The sequence below is a fragment of the Microtus oregoni genome, unplaced genomic scaffold (genome assembly GCF_018167655.1).
Source record: "Microtus oregoni isolate MIOR12 unplaced genomic scaffold, Mior012 000028F_ref0000031, whole genome shotgun sequence".
In the NCBI taxonomy this organism is placed as follows: Eukaryota; Metazoa; Chordata; class Mammalia; order Rodentia; family Cricetidae; genus Microtus; species Microtus oregoni.
The window spans coordinates 4,669,031-4,685,567 of record NW_024543087.1 but is presented as its reverse complement, the minus strand read 5'-3'; the positions used below and the strand labels follow the sequence as shown (position 1 = coordinate 4,685,567).

General features: G+C 47.4%; 1 protein-coding gene across 2 annotated transcripts in view; it reads right to left on the bottom strand.

The window, feature by feature from the left end:
- The window catches only part of Scn10a (sodium voltage-gated channel alpha subunit 10), a 95,263-nt gene that overhangs the window by 55,942 nt on the left and 22,784 nt on the right, over window positions 1–16,537 (bottom strand). For both annotated transcript variants that reach the window (XM_041676945.1, XM_041676946.1), the window contains exons 4-10: window positions 11,912–12,040; window positions 11,372–11,463; window positions 10,030–10,221; window positions 9,590–9,653; window positions 5,159–5,300; window positions 4,338–4,535; window positions 3,192–3,362 (exon numbers count right to left, since the gene is read on the bottom strand). In XM_041676945.1, the coding sequence (XP_041532879.1) occupies window positions 3,192–3,362; window positions 4,338–4,535; window positions 5,159–5,300; window positions 9,590–9,653; window positions 10,030–10,221; window positions 11,372–11,463; window positions 11,912–12,040 (988 nt within the window). The remainder of the gene's footprint in view (window positions 1–3,191; window positions 3,363–4,337; window positions 4,536–5,158; window positions 5,301–9,589; window positions 9,654–10,029; window positions 10,222–11,371; window positions 11,464–11,911; window positions 12,041–16,537) is intronic.

The following is a 16,537-nucleotide window of genomic DNA, read 5'->3' as shown; positions in this document are numbered from 1 at the left end:
GCAATGAGTCTTACAGATCCAGAGGAAGAGCTCAGGTTCCCAAATTCTCAGGCACAGCACCCCCACAGAGCTCTTGGATGGGGTTTGCTAGTTCTCATGACCATGGGGATCTAGTCAGAGCAAGTGGTCAGTCCTATGCTCAGATCAAACAATGGCTTCCTACTGAACTCTGGTCATGGTGCCCTTAATTTCTTCTTAATTCCTTTCGTTTACTAAGCAACTAAAGCAGGGCATGTTACTGCTGGAATTCTCCTCACTCATGTCATAAAACCGAGCAAGTGAGCTCTCCTTCCCTCCTCCCTCTCACACATGTGTCTCTGTGTGTGCTCTTGCCCTGTGTTCACAGGTAAGAGAACAGCCTTAAGGTTGTTTCTCAGGTCTCTCACTGCTCTGGAACTCACCAAAGAGGCTACCTGGCCAACAAGCCCCAGGCATCCTCTTGCCTCTGCTTCCCCAGTGCTGGGATTGCAAGAGCATAACCCCACCACGCCTGGAATGTTCTTTGTTTCAGTGTGGGTTCTGGGAATTGAACTCAGGTCCTCGTGACTTGGAGTCTAATCCCGTTCAGCTACCACTATTGCCAGCCCAGTGTCATACACAGAACATTCTGCCTCGGATATATGTCCCAGGACTGCGGCGCTCACACAAACCCATGAGTTCTTCCCATATTGTAGGTAAGAAAAGAATTAGAAACCCATATTAAAGATAAGAAGACAGAATAGTTTCCATTTGGGCACCAAGCGATGCTGTGGGACAATGGTCTTATATCCGGTAAAGATTTGTAACTTGTACTGATTTAATAAAATGCTGATTGGCCAGTAGTCAGGCAGGAAGTATAGGTGGGGCTACTAGGCAGAAAGTAGAGGTAGGGCAATAAGAACAGGAGAATTCTGGGAAGAGGAAAGAGTCAGTCTGCAGCCGTCATCCAGATGCAGAGGAAGCAAGATGTGACTGCCTCGCCAAAAAAAGGTACCAATCCACTTGGCTAACACAGACAAGAATTATGGTTTAATATAAGTTATAAGAGTTAATAAAAAGCCTGAGATAATAGGCCAACCAGTTTATAATTAATATAGACCTCTGTGTGTTTCTTTGGGACTGACTGTTGCAGGACCAGGTGGGACAGAAACCTCTGTAAACCAAGAGAAGCATCTAGGACCAGTGTTTGGCTGGCAGCATCTCCTCGTCACCATTTATTTTAAAAGCAATCTGTCTGTCGGGTGATGGGTGATGGTCTCTTTTCCGTTGTCTTAGTTCTAACATCTACACCATTGCTTCTGGTCTGAAAAAAAATTGAAAACTTTCAGAGATCTATTTACCAGCAAAACAAACATGGAGGAAGAGGATGGAGACACTCTTGGACGCTCGGGTGCTAATCTCTATGGGGCTGACTGAATGGGAGAAATTAAAGCCGAATTCCATGTCACTGGCATTTCCATGGAAGCTGGGATTCACCCTTTTCTTTGACTGTCAGAGTAATAGCCAAATTCTCTTTAAAACACTGATTGTGCCCTGTGCATTGCAGGAGCTGCTCCAAAGAGGCAGAGCAAGGTAAGAAGGGTGCAGGTGTAACAGGTGCTCCATCATGGGTTCATCTCCGAGGCTAAGTGTATGCAAGTGTGTCTGTGAGTGTAGGTGCCTGTGTAACTCTGGGGGCTGTCAACTGAGGAGAGCATCCTTCTGGTGAGCACACGAAGGAAGGTTAGAGGGATATGAATGGCGAGAAGCAGCCCTCAAAATCTGCCTTTATTCCCTCCTCATGTGATTAGCGTGAGGACTTCTCTTTCATGTGAGCTATTGGGATAGCTAATCAGGTTTGAGCCACCTGGGAAGAGAGAACCTCGGGCAAAGAACTGCCGCCATGAGACTGCCTGGAGGCATGCCTATGGGGCATCTTCCTCATTGCTAACTGATGAAGGATGCGCAAGCCCACAGAGGGGCTGAAGATGTGAGCCACAGAGGAAGCCAACTGTTCCTCTATGGTCTCTACTTCAGTTCCTGCCTCAGAATTGCTGCTTTGAGTTTCTGCCCAAACTTCCCTTAATAATGGATTGTGGCCTTGAAATTGTAGGGTGAAATGAATCTGTAATCAGAGTTTCCTATCCCGACCATCCCATCCCAAATAACCAACTTGGAGGCTTATATTAACTATAAATGTTCAGTCAATAGCTCAAGCTTATTGCTAGTTAACTCTTACCCTTAAACTGACCCATATTTCTATGTATGCTTTGCCACATGGGTCATAGCTTGTTACCTCATTTTCCACACACCCTGCTTGCACGGTGGTTGACTGGCATCTCTTCTGACTCTGCCCTCCTTCCCATCATTCTCAGTTTGGCTTTCCCATCTAACTTTCTGCTCAGCTACCGGCCTGTCAGCTTTGCTTCTTATTAACCAATGAGAGTTATACATATTCAGAGTGTAGAAAAGGATTGTCCCGCAGCATGAACCCTCCTCTCCCTAGCTGCTTGTGGTCATGGTTGTTTATGATAGAGACATAAAACAAAGCAGAGGCCTATGGGAAGGAGCTGCACAGAACTTTCCAGGTGGTGGAGAGGAGGAAGAAGAGACTTGGTGAGGAAAGTCAGAGTGGGAGGTAGAAAGTTCATTGTGGGAGGTAGAACTGCTACAGGGTCTAATGTAAGGTCTGAAAGTCATTGCTAGGCCGGGCTGTGTCTCAGAGACATGTGCTGGGGTCTTCTGTGTCAACAGCAAGTGACAGCCTGAGCCCAGGGACAGGGGCAAGAGGTCAGAAAGAGGAGAGCGGGGTTTTCAGCACCAGGCACAGAGCAGCAGATTTCAGAAAGAAGGGGAGCTGACGCTTGTTAGCCACAGATACCTCAAGGACAGCACACCCCATTTGGGCTCCCCCCCACACACACACCCTAGCCTCTTCCCCCACTGCCCTATCTGAAAAATCACAGCCCATTTAAGTGTCCCAGCCTGAAACCAGAATCACCCTGCCTTGCTTTTCCTTTTCCTTATTCCACAGCCTTAATTTTGACCCCCTCTACCTAGAAAGGTCCTTATTATTACTCCCATCCCCACTGATAATGCCCCTGTCCTAGCATAGGCCACCAGTGAGGAGCGGTGTGTATCTGAGTTACTAAAATCCTCCTCTTTCCATTCCACCCACGGCCAGAATAGTCGCTAAGCTGAGTGAGCCTTCGAGCCAGTCCAGAACGTCTTACCATCCTGCGCTGATTGTAAGGCTCAGATTGGGGTGACCGGTTGTCATCTGTAGAGCCCTCTGACACCCTTGATTTCATTCTGTGTTTTCTCTCATGGGAGTTTATGGGGGCTAGCGGTGATCCATTGTGGGAAGGGAGTGAGGTCCTGTCGATCCCCAGGGCTGCCAGTACCTGAGGAAAGAGCAATAATTGCAGACCATGGAATCAGACTGAGATTGGCATTTGTATGTCCCCCAAACAGGTGTGGGGGTGAGGGATCTGAGAGCACAGAGTCTGAGGGTTAGGATATGCACAGTGGTGGGGTTGTGCTATGGCAGAAACTGGGGTCACCTCCCTCCTCCAGCCCTGCCGTAGGTGCTGATACATTGCCCAGGCCTTTGTGACCAGGTCAGGACATCTGCCCTCAGCTGCACTGCAAGCTGAGCAGCTGATGCTCACATGTAGCGCTGTGCAGAGAATTCCGTTGGCTTCCTGCCCCGGAGCCAGATATGGGAGCATATGCAGCTTGGCCCTCCTGCTTCCAGGTCAGGCTAACTCTGGTGTAGGATGCTGCCAGAGCTCCCTGGGGATCAGACAATAGCTGACATCTATCTGAGTCCCACCTGCCAACTGATTTTGCTCTAGTTTACTCTCCTTGTGTCCAAAACACTCCTCAATAGCTCACTTGGAAAAAGCTCCCTCGTGTAGTTTCTTTTGCGTGTAGATGCATGTTCATGTAGGAATGTGTGTGTGTGTGTGTGTGTGTGTGTGAGAGTGCGTGCATGTGTGTGTATTGTACATGCCTATAGAGGCCGGAGGACAACTCAGGTGTCACTCCTCAGGATCCATTCACTTCATTTTTGTGACAAGGACTCCTCAGGACTCTCACTGGCCTGAAGGTCACCAACTAGACAAAGCTCCAACGATCCACCCAAATGTGCCTCCCCAGCACTGGGATTGAAAGTGGGTTCTGGGACTTGAACTTGGGTCTTCCTGCTTGCACGGCAAGCACTTTGCTGACAGTTATTCTCCCTCCATGGGTACTCTTTTAGGTGACCCAAGACAACGCTCAAAGTAAAACTCATGTTCATAAGAGCCTCTAAAGGAGTCTGTCCACTGTCCCAGAAGCTCCTGGGAGGTTGGCTGCATGGGACTGCCTCCACCCACCTCCTGTTCCTTCTGCAGCACTTCAAGGGCTTCCTGGAACTTCTTTTCCTTGGCTTCGATTTCCGCGATTGTTGCCTGGTTCTGCTCCTCATACGCCATGGTAACCACAGCCAAGATCAAATTGACCAGGTAGAATGATCCGAGGAAGATGACCAGCACAAAGAAGACCATGTACATTTTCCCAGAGGCCCGGAGTGTCTGGAGATCAAAGCAAAGAAGGTTAGCCAGACACTGTGCGTGGAACTCATGGGCACTTGAAGGTCAGCCAGACACTGTGCGTGGAACTCATGGGCACTTGAAGGTCAGCCAGACACTGTGCATGAAACACACGGGCCCTTGAAGGTGTGGTGGTGTATGCCTGTAATGTAAATGGAGATTACCTATTGTTTCCTGGCTTCCCTGACCTGAATAATCACACAGAAACTATATTAATTACAACACTGCTTGGCCAATGACTTTGGCATATTCCTAGCTATCTCTTACCTCTTAAATAACCCATTTCTATCAATTGTATATCACCACGGGAGTGTTGCCTACTGGTAAGGTTCCAGCATCCTTCTCCTTCAGCAGCTACATGGCTTCTCCCTAGCTCCACCTTCCTTCTCCTAGCATTCAGTTTAGTTTTCCCTGCCTACTTCTATTCTGCCCTGCCATAGGTCAAAGCAGCTTCTTTATTAACCAGTGGTATGAAAACATATTCACAGCATACAGAGGGTCATCCCACATCACTGTAATCCCAGCATGTGAGATGCGGAGGCAGGGGGATCACCACAAGTTCCATGTGAGCAAAGGCTGCATAGTGGAATTCTGTCTCAAGATACCTGCTGGTACAGACGCTCCCAGGAGTCTTGTGTCATGAGGCGGAACAACGCGAGGAAGGCCCACGCGAAGGAGTCAAAGCTGGTGTAGTTAAAATCCGGATTTTCGGATGTTTTCAGGCAGATGTAACCACTGGGGCAGTGACTGCAGCAAGAGGGGAGAGGAGACATCACACGGCCTTGCTGATTGGATGCAAGGAAGTTTGGGGTGGTAAGAAAGTGACGGGCTTGAGGTCAGAACTGAGTTCAGAGCTCGGATTTAGTGTGGGACTCTAATGCTTTTGCTCAGTTTGCTTATCCAGAGGAGTAGTCTGGAGGAGAGAAGATAACAGCCCTGACTTGATTCTACACGGCGTCAATAGGATTCTATATTTTTGCCGGCATGTAGCAGGAAAAGGAAAGGCAGGAACCACAAAGCAGACTAACTCACAAGCCTGCAGGCACCATTTCCAGAGTTAACCATCTAGGAGGACTTACATCAGCCAAGTTCAGCGACAGATTACACATGACAATGAAAACATCACCTGCCACTCGCTAAGTGTTCAGCGCACGCCTCTCTCCTCCTGGAGTGCTGCACGGACAATATAAAGCAATCATCTCAACAGTCCTTACTTAAAGTGAGGAAGTCCGGCTCAGAGAGAAATCAGTTGCCTGGCCCTACAGAGTGTCGGGGTAGTCACTAAAGATGGAGGCAAGCATAGTGCAGGCGCATCATGCCAAGAGTAGTCAGCCAACACAAGGGGACCCATTTTTTGTTTTGTTATGTTATCTTTGTCTTATTGAGGTTCTTTTTGCTTGTCTGTGTTTTTGTTTATTGTTTTGAGAGAACATATATATATGTGTGTGTGTGTGTGTGTATGAATACCTATATACATACATGCACACATACAATGCACAGAGTTGGGAGGAATATGATCAAAATATATTATAAAAAATTATTTTTTAAAAATAAAAATTTTAAAGTGTAAGAGTATAAGCAGTGAGAAACCCAGCACTGAGCCTGCTTCTCCTCCTGGTGGGGGAAGGAAGGCCAGGATAGTGACATCTAATGGATGAGTGGGAGGGGCACCAAGTTCCCCTCCCTCTATTCCTGGTCAAGGGACGAGAAATCCTGGCATCATCCTCCAACGACAGCCTCTGGGCTTCTCCTTATTCCAGACCTCCACATAAACACATAACCTCAGGACCCATTGAACTGCTTAGAGCTCTGATAATTATAATTAATTCCAATTTTATCTCCACTGTGACTGAAGAGTTGAAACTCCCCCGGTTCCCATGATTAAAGGAAGCCCTTTGGTGTTCTGTCCTGCGAGCGCCATCATTATCCCTGAGGACGAGTTTCTCTCTGTCTAGCACTCCACATACCGACTGCTAGTCTCTCATTCCAGCAGCTCAGCGCATCAACAGTTAACTGTCTGCGACAGCCCTTACATAGCTTCTTCAGCATAGACAAACACTATACACAAAACAAATAGAAATTCCTGCTCTGGGGGCTTGCGACAGGGCAGTAAAGAAGGGTGGGTGCCTTCAGATCTCTGGCTGAATGTGGCAGAAGAGTCCAGTGGTGGCGAAGTCAGTTGAGACAGGAGGGTCCCTGGAGCTTGCTGAGCCAGCTAGCTAAATCTCTCTCTCTCTCTCTCTCTCTCTCTCTCTCTCTCTCTCTCTCTCTCTCTCTCTTGCATATGCACACACACATGAAAACACAAACATAGACACATACACAAAATTCCTGCTTATTTTCACCACCTTGGAAACCTTACCAAAAGGAAAAGCTGGAAAAATCTTTATGGGAAAAATGGTAAGAATCACCAGCTGTTTTTTGGTACTCACTCTCCACCTTGAGACCCTGGACCTAGGGTTCCAGGTTACCTTGAGCTATCCCAAGGCCTAGCTCTGTGACCCCAGGGGACCCCCTCAGACCTCACTCTGTTACTGTCGGCCCCTCCCTTCTACCCAAACTGCCTGGCTGCATCTGCCTGATGGGAAAACTGCCTCTCTGATACTTGAGATGGGGGGCATACGTGAACTCCATAACTTTGTCATGGAGAGTTGTGGGTCACTCTGGAACCACCGGCTTCAGAAATACAATCATCTAACTGAGAAGACACGGCTTCAACTTAAATAGGAAAGTGAAAAGCGATGTTCAACAATACTTTTCTGAAAGCAAAGACGCAAAGACTCAAGTACCTTTGGGAATAAAGAGGTTAGGAAGGCTGACGGTGACTAAGATGCTGACTGAATTCTGTTTGCCTCTTCTACTCAGCTCTATCTGAGATTACTCTTCTCGAGAGATGGTTAAGGCCTAGACGCCTCATGATGGCTAATACTGACCGTCACCTCAACAGAATCTAGAATTATATAGGAGACAAACCTCTGAGCTTGCCTGAAGGAGATTCTAGATTTGATTAGCTGAGGTGGGAAGGTGCATCTAAAATGTGGGTAGCACCATTCCAGGGGCTGGGGTCCCAGGCTGCATAAAAAGAAGGAAGCTATCCGAGCACTCATCTACTTCCTGACTGTGAGTGAAATATGACCTCCTGCCTTGCGCTCTTGCCTCCTGCCTTCCTCACAGTGAACTGTACCCTGAAACTGAGAGGCCAAATAAGTCCTCCCTTCCTGTGTGTGTTTCTTCTTAGGTATTTGGATACAACAATGAAAAAGTAACTTCTGGATTGGGTCCCGTTTGCCTCCGCATAGGCCACAAAGACTACTGGTCACTTGGGGAACAGCTACCAGTGAATTATGATTTTTCAGGTGATCAGCAATTGAGGTAGGGAAAAATGGGCCTTTCTGATCTATCACCTGGACCTCTCCAGCTCTCTCCACCCCAGATGTCAGAGCAGGAGGCAGAGGCGAAGGTCTGAACCCCTTAGCTTGATTTCTTACTTTCTGGGGTCAACCAATCAAACATCACTTTTTCATCCAGCCATACAGCACCAACCACACCTGTCCTTCAACATCAGCTCAACTGCTGCCTCCAGGAAGCCCCCCCCCCCATGTCTATCTGGCCTTACAACACTGTCCATCCCCAGTCTGTGGAACTGTTTCCCCAGTCTGTGGAACTCCTAACACCACATATGCTTTCTATAACATCTTTATGCACATACAGAAGAGACCAAAACACAGCTGGCTTATATCCTGAATTCAGCCTGCTGAAACATGTTGTCTGGCCAAGAAGACAGGTAGATATTTTGGGGAACGTGTAACTAAATTTCTGACTAGGTGTTAGCACATAAAAATTGGAATTTCCTGTCTCCTTCTGTTGAGCTAGCAGAGCTAGAAGCGGACACCCATTTTCACATGGCAACCAAAAGCTGGGCTGAGCAGCATCTGCCCCTTTCAAAGGGGCACGAACTCCCAGTTGCTATGGTTCCCTCCTAGCCCTCGCCATTCACTTGTTGTTATGTGCCTGACCTCTGTAAGAATTTGAAATTGCAAAAATATCATGCATGTATTTCTTCTACTGTTACAAAAATAACAATACCCAAAGATGGAACGCGCTATGATGCTCAAATGTAGAGCTTCAATACAAACACACTTGTTTTTTTTCTGGGAGTTGATCATTGTGTACACCCTTTTGGGATATGACCCTGCCACTTTTAATTGAGAGGCAAGGTCTGTTTCAGCCCTTGGATCTGTGATGACTTGTAACTTGCTTTGGTGAAGGGGACAGAAAGAACACCACTGTGTGTGAAATCAAGACTTTCACGCTTCCACTATCTCCCTTGGAATAGTGTCTGTACAAGGACAGCTCAAGCCAGACTGTTGGGGATAAAACATCAACGGAATGCACAGACACCTTGCAGGAACTCCATCTGCTGCTTGCAGATGCTGAAGAAGCCAAATACCAGCTGGTCTATGCTCCTGAGCGTTGAGCCACAAGCTAAACGGTTCTCGTGCTAAGTCATAAAATCCGGCAGTCATTTATTACACACCAAACCCTGAGTAATACACTTACTGTCTGTGAGGCTGTGTGTGTGTGTGTGGTGCTCATATGTGGTGTGGGTACATGTATGTGGAGGGCAGTGTTCACATCAGGCGCCTTTCTTGGTTGCTCTCCACTTAATTTTTGGGACAATGTCTCTCACTGAACTTGAAGTTCGCTGGTTGAGTTAAAATGGTTGTCTAGCAAGCTTAGGGATCTGCTTATCTCCAGCTCTCTGTAAAGACACATCGAGATGCTGTGGTGCTTTAGGTACAGAACTGCACTGATGTGCCCGACTTTTCATGTGTGCACTGGGGATTCACACTCAGGTCCTCAGCCTTGCATGGCAAGCACCCAACCAGCTGCTCCCCTCACCGTGAGTTTTAAGATGGTGTCTGTGGTATTCATTAATACTATTTCTTCAGGACTCCACTCTCTCTACAGAGAATGTGATGGACACAGGGAGGAAGGATGTGGGACATCGGTATGGTCAGGGGATGGATACTCACCCGGCATCAGATCCATTGCCGCATAACAAAGGGTCAGTAGTTCCATTCTTGATGTAGTAGTTGTCTAAAGAAAGGAAGAAATGAAACCTCACGGTGTGTTCTGAAGTCATCAACCTAGGCCTTGCGTGTCTCCTGTCTAAGTGAGGTCAGTTCCTCTGTCTGCAAGCCTTCCAGGGACACTCAGGGAGCCACACACTCTTCCAAGCCCCTTGGAGGCTTTACAGACCCAGGAAACCTTGCTTCTAGGCTGAGAACTTGTCCAGTGTTTTCCTTGCCAAAGGGGACACTGGTCAGCAGGAAAGTGGGGGAGAGGGGCTCAGCCCCACTCAGGAGCAAATCATTGGAAATGAAATGCCAGTATATCCACACAAGTGTGCAGGGCTTTCGGCCTCACAGTCCCTGGTACCCATGCTGGTCCCTACAGCAGAGTGCCGGCTCACCTGCCATTTCTGCTGAGAAATTATGAGCCTTGTGGGGATCCGTGCCGTTCCTGATGCATTTGTTCTTCAGGTTCCCCTTGAAGAGCTGCAGGCCCACCAAGGCAAAGACACTGAGGCAGAAGGCGGTGAGGATGGTCACGTCAGCCAACTTTCTCACTGAGTGGATCAGGGCTCCCACAATGACCTTCAGTCCTGTGGGAAGGGGACAGACACTCCCACATGGGCAAAGTACCACACAGGGGTACACCTTGGCTATCCTCACTATGCACAGGGGTACACCTTGGCTATCCTCTCTATATATAGGGGTACACCTTGGCTATCCTCTCTATACACAGGGGTACACCTTGGCTATCCTCTCTACGCACAGGTGTGACACACTTACGTACCGCAGGCAGTTCCAGGCCCAGCTTCTCATCTGCTCCTTGTGATCGCCCAGAGAGGCAAGTAGGTGCGGCCTGTCTGTCATCCTCATCATCAGAGCAAGCAGCCGAGGCCTTGCCAGTGCAGCTCTTACAGACTCAAGACTAATAAATGATTGACTAGTGACTCATCTTAAACCCTGTTTGGCTGCCTGGGGATGTATGTGGCTCAATGGCAGACCTCTTGCTAGCACGCACAAGACCCTTTCTGTCGCGTCTCAGCTGTGTCCCCTGCCCCGTGGTTGTGAGGTATGCTTTTTGCTCTAGTTATTTGGTGTTTATCTTTCCAATTCATCTCAGTCCAGGAAAGCAATTCCAGGCTTGAGAAAAATGAATTTCACTCAGAGAGAAAGGAAGACATGAGAGAGAGAGAGAGAGAGAGAGAGAGAGAGAGAGAGAGAGAGAGAGAGAACTGGGCTGTCCTGAGGAAGAACAGGTCAGAGCCCAGCACAGCTGGCTGCAATGATGGGGCCCCTGCTCCTTTGAGGAAGGATGCTCGTCAATGGAAATGCCTCCTTCGGGGGAGCAGTGTCATAGGCAACAGGAAACCTTCTGACACAGTCTAGGATCGATCTGTGTCATTTTGTTGGAAAATTAACTTTGTTGGCACCACACACACGAGACCCTATACTGGGAGCAGAGAGACGGATATAGTGTTCTGTTTGGCATGTGGTTTGACAGCTGAAGGTTAAAGGTCACGGTGTTGAAGGGAATATCCTTCCTCTGCGTCTTACTAGGGGTCAACCCTTAGTTTATGTTTCTCCTAGGCTTAAAGTCCCAGTTTCTTTATTAGTTGGCCAATAGTCAATAGTCCCTGTCCTGGAACGTGTGCGTGTGCGTGTGTGTGTGTGTGTGTATCAAAGAAGAACAGAAAGAATAAGCATTTGTTCCGTTGAACAAACCTGCGAGTTAAAGCTGCTCACCTGGGATCACAGAAACAGTTTTCAGGGCTCTGAGAACTCGGAATATCCGTAGGCCTGAGATTCCTCGGAGGTCTTTTGCTGCCCCGACATACCTGCAGAACCGAAAGGCACTTAGCATTTTCTCAGGGAATAGGTTCCAGGGTTCACAAATCACACACAATGGGAGCCTTGGGAGATCAAAGACAGATGGGCATTCCCGGCGGCATTACTGTCTACGGTTGGCATGGATGCCCACTAAAGTGTTGGATTCAAACACATAGGCTTGATGAACCTGCCTCCTCAGATACAGCTCCATATTGGGTAGGAATAACACTGAGCCTTGCCTTGACCTGTGTTGGCCAGTTATTAGCACAGGACTTTGGCTTGTTCCCAAGGGCGTGGGATGAGCCATTATATATTCCAATACCCAGGTCACAAGGTTCCACCAGAGGAAGATGAATTGAGATGAGGAGGTAATCCGGATTAAGAGCATGGACACCCCCAAAAGTCCTACAACCCAAGGTCTACAGGGACACCCAAGCCAGAGAGGGAAACACTCACGCTAGGGTAATGACGCTGAAATCCAGCCAGTTCCAGGGATCTCGCAGATAAGTGAACTCATTTAGACAAAATCCGCTTGCCAGTATCTTTATCAGAGCTTCGAAGGTGTAAATGACAGTGAAGGCGGTCCTGGGGAGGAGGTGGAGAGGGACAGTAACTGTGCCACAGAGGGACCTCTGTGCTTCCTCTGCCGGGAAGTGAATTCCAAGGGAATGCATACAAAGACCATAGCCAAGGCGAAGGGGGCAGTAAGGAGCTAGGAAGCACACTGAAGTGTCACACATGTGGATTAGGTTTTAGGAGAGAGGGAGGGAGAGAAGGAAGGAGGGAGGGAGGGAGGGAGAGAGAGAACAGCAGCAGCTTGTAAGCAGAGGACAATGTCAGGCGAAGACGGAGGCTCTCGTTCTGTACAAGGCCCCCATCCTATGGATGCTGAAGTTTCCTTTCCCAACCTGTGGGTGTTGGAAGATGCGGAAGAGGCACAGGTCTCTGCTGTGGTGCTCTTCCTGTACGTCCCCACTTCCAGCCCTCTTTTCTTTTCTCACCATGCCTGGCCTGGTGTAGCTGTGTTCCTGGCCTTCTTGGCATGGAAGGGAGGTGTTTTATCAACAGGGTGGAGCCTGATGGAATTGACTGTCTCAAACCAGCCCCCTTGTTCTGCAGTGACTTGTTGGGTGTAGATTTGAAGAGCTAAGGTTGGAAATGAGATGATGTTTCTGGAATGTTCAGAATCTTTCGCCCAGTAGTGGCGATAGCTGTCACACTCTGGCTACTATCAGATCTACCTGAAGGCCTTGCTCCAAAATGTTACTGGGCTGTCCTCACAGTGCCTGGCTTAGTAGGTCAAGGTGGAACTCAAGGACCGGACTTTCTAGCATGTTCCCAGCTGATGCCAATATGCTGGCTGGGGAACCATGGCTCTGGGGATTCAGATGCACACATAAATCTCCCATGACTTGTGCTGGGGAGATAGCTGGTTTTCCATGTAAACATGAGATCTGTTAGATTACATGTAAAAAGCCAGGTATGGCAGCATGTGTCTGTGTTTATAGTCCCAGCACGAGGTAAGTGAGACAGGAGGCTCCCTGGAACTCACTGGCCAGCCAGCTCAGCTGAATCCATGAGCTCTAGGCTCAATTAGAGACCCTGTCTCAAAAACTAAGGTGGAGAGTAACTGAGAAGAAACTGTACACAAGCCTCCACCTCCATTTGCATACATACCAACCCATACACACACACATATGCATACACAGAGACACATACACACACATGCACGCACAGAGACACAGACACACACACAGAGACATGCACACACATGCACACACAGAGACACACACACACGCACACACAGACACATACACATACAGAGAGACACAAGCACACACAGATACATACACACCCATACACACACAGACACATACACACAGAGACACAATTAAAACTTTAAATTATAAATGTGCTTTTGTGTAAAACATGGGCGAACTCTTGACTAAACATGCATTTACCCCATCCTACCCGAAAGTCCCTTCTGGATGAGAGAGGGTTTTTCAAAGACATAAACCCAGTAGGATAAACACAAGCTACCCCACAGAACATTGAACAGTTCGGGATGGAGAGATGCTCAGGACTCCAGAGGATGGGCTGTGGGAGAAGGTGCAGACAGGGCTCAAGAAAGTCTGTCCCAGTCTCCCGGAGAAGCAGCTGGGCCTTCTAGAGCCGATGTCACCGCATATTCTCCGCCTGCTGCAGAGGTGGATCAGGTGCTTACATTCAGGAGGGGAACAAGAGGGAGGGCAATGCAGCCTGAGGTAGGAAGGCGGAGTTTTCATGGAAAGGCAGGCAGCTCCCACTTCTACCTTTGCTGAATTCCTAGCCATCGGTCAGATTCACAGCGCACGAAGATCTTCCCTGTTCTCTGTCTATCAGGGCCCAGTTATGTAGCTCAGGCTGGTCTTGAACTTGTGATCCTCCTACCTAGCTTTCTGAGTGCTGGGATCACAGGAATCCAACACCACCAGCTGCTGTGGATGCAATTCCTTTAATAGAAAAGCTGGCAAAGGAGTGTTGTGAATTCGAGGGGTACTTGGAATCAAAACGAAAACAGGAGCCAAGCAAGGTGGTGCATTCCTGTAATCCCAGCACTTGAGAGGATAAAGCAGGAGGATTGTGATGATCTACAGGCCAGACTGGACCGTATGCATGAGTATCAGTGCTATATACAAGGTCCTGTCTCCATCACCATCACCATCACCATCACCAAAATAAAACAAAAGCCCAAGGCAACCAAAGAGGGTGTAAAAAGACAAGAAGAAACAATAAAGAGAGAACTAGAGAAATCTAGAGAAATAAAAAAATCTCTGCTATTGATATTTTTAGAATGTTAAAAGGTGAGATAAACATTTCTTAATGCAAGAATAGGAATCTATAAAAAAATTAAGGAACAAAATAGAACTTCTGAAAGCAAGACTGCAAACAAAGATTTAGAAATCTCAGAAAATAGAACACAAAGCAGAAATGACTAAAAGGAGATGGAGAATCAGGGCTCTGCTTGCTCCCACACTAAGAGGAAATCAGGAAAGAAACAGGTTAAAGTATCACAGGAATTGTTCAAGGAAAAAAAAAACCTCCCCAAATTGAAATACCTAAGTCTTTAAAATGCAGGCAAGCATTCAGTAAAACAAGCGAGAGAGTTAAAAAGCCTCATCATGGCAGAACTCCACCAAGGTTCAGATCATTCTCCACAAAGACAAACCCAACAGCTCTGCTTGAGAGACAAAGAGAAAACAAACACACAGGCTCTCTACAGAGGATTGATGTCTCAGTGCTGCCCTGTCACTGTGAAGAGGCTCCACAACCAAGACAACTTAGAAGAGGAAGCATTTAACTGGGGGCTTGCTTACAGTTTCAGAGGCGAGTCCCTGACCACCATGGCAGGGAGCAGGGAGGCAGGCAGGGAGGAATGGGGCTGGAGCAGTAGCCGGCAGCTTACATTCTGATTCATGGGCAAGAAGTACGAAGAGAGACTGGGTTTGGCATGGGCTTTTGAAACCTCAAAGTCTGCTCTCAGTGACACAACCCCTCCAAGGAAGTCACACTTCCTAATCTTTCCTGAACACTCCACCAACCAAATATGAGAGCCTCTGGGGCCATTCTCATCCACTCCACCACACACTGAGAATACAAACACCATCAGATACCTTGGCTCGGAAAGAAGGTCAAAGCCTCCAAGTTTGGAGCCATAAACTTTCCCATACAGAATTTGTCAGGCAAATTGTCAGAAATGAAGTTAAACTAACATGTAGGAATATGAAAATCCACAAACATTTACTTCCTGGCCCCCTGCCTATGAAAACCTAGACTGACTGTACCAGAACAACAAGAAAGCTACCAATAAACACTAGGATGTGGGATCCCAGGAACAGAGAAGGAAAGAACTCCAGGAAAGAGCTCCGCTGGGGAGCTGTGGGTCCGGCTGAGGCGAGAAACAAAGGGCCCCGTACGGTGGAACGATATTTGTACACGGTAAATGTGCATTGCTCTCATGGATAATAAAAAGCCGACCGGCTGATAGCTGGGCAGGAAGAGATCAGGCAGGACAGCCTGACACAGAGAGGATTCTGTGAGGAGGAAGAAGGGTGGAGTCAGAGAGCAGCCTGCAGACACAGAGAGAGCAAGATGGGCATGCTGTACTCAGAAAGGCACCAAGCCACGTGCAAAGCATAAATAAAAACATGGGTTAATTTACGCGTAAGAGTTAGCTAGTAATAAGCCTTAGCTATCTGCCAAGCATTCATAAGTAATATTAAGCCTCTGAGTCAATTATTTGGGAAGCAGCTGCCAGTGGTGGGCTGGCAGGCTGGAGAGAAACATTCTTTTCCAAAGTTACTCTGAGAGTTAATGTTCTCAATTCTCCAATTAAAACACACAGACCATGGGCTGGAGAGACAACTCAGTAGTTAAGAGAACTGTTTGCTCTTCCAAAGGACCAGGGTTCAGTTCCCAGCACCCACATGGAGACTGAGAACCATCTGTAACTCCAGTTCTAGAGCCTAGGACGTTCTCTTCTGGCCTCCATGGGTACTGCACATGTGTGGTGCACAGACATACAAGCAGGCAAAACACATGTACACATAAAAATAAGAATAAGCCTTTAAAAAAACCACACATATCAGTAGACTGTATTTTAAAAAACGACTCAACTATTTGCTGGCAACCAGAAACTCACGTCACCAGCACAGTTGAACACGGGGTCAGGGGGAGTTGAAAAAGATGCTATAAATGGAATCTAAAATCTAACCAAAGCAGCTGTACTCATATCCAAGAAAACAGACTTCAGGCCCAAATTAGAGGACACCAAGAAACTCACTTCATGAATAATAAATCTAAAGGATATAATAGTTATAAACATACATGGTCTGAACACTCAAGCAAGTTTAAACAAATAATAAACCCCCAAATTTTCTTGTATGTATCATATCATATCAAAATAAAAGTGACATTCAACAGCAAGAGAAAGTACAGAAAACAATAAATATGTGGAAATTGGACAATATACTTCGAACAATTAGTGGGCAACCAAAGAAATCCAATGAAGGGGTATAAAAATCCTAGAACCAAGTTAAAATT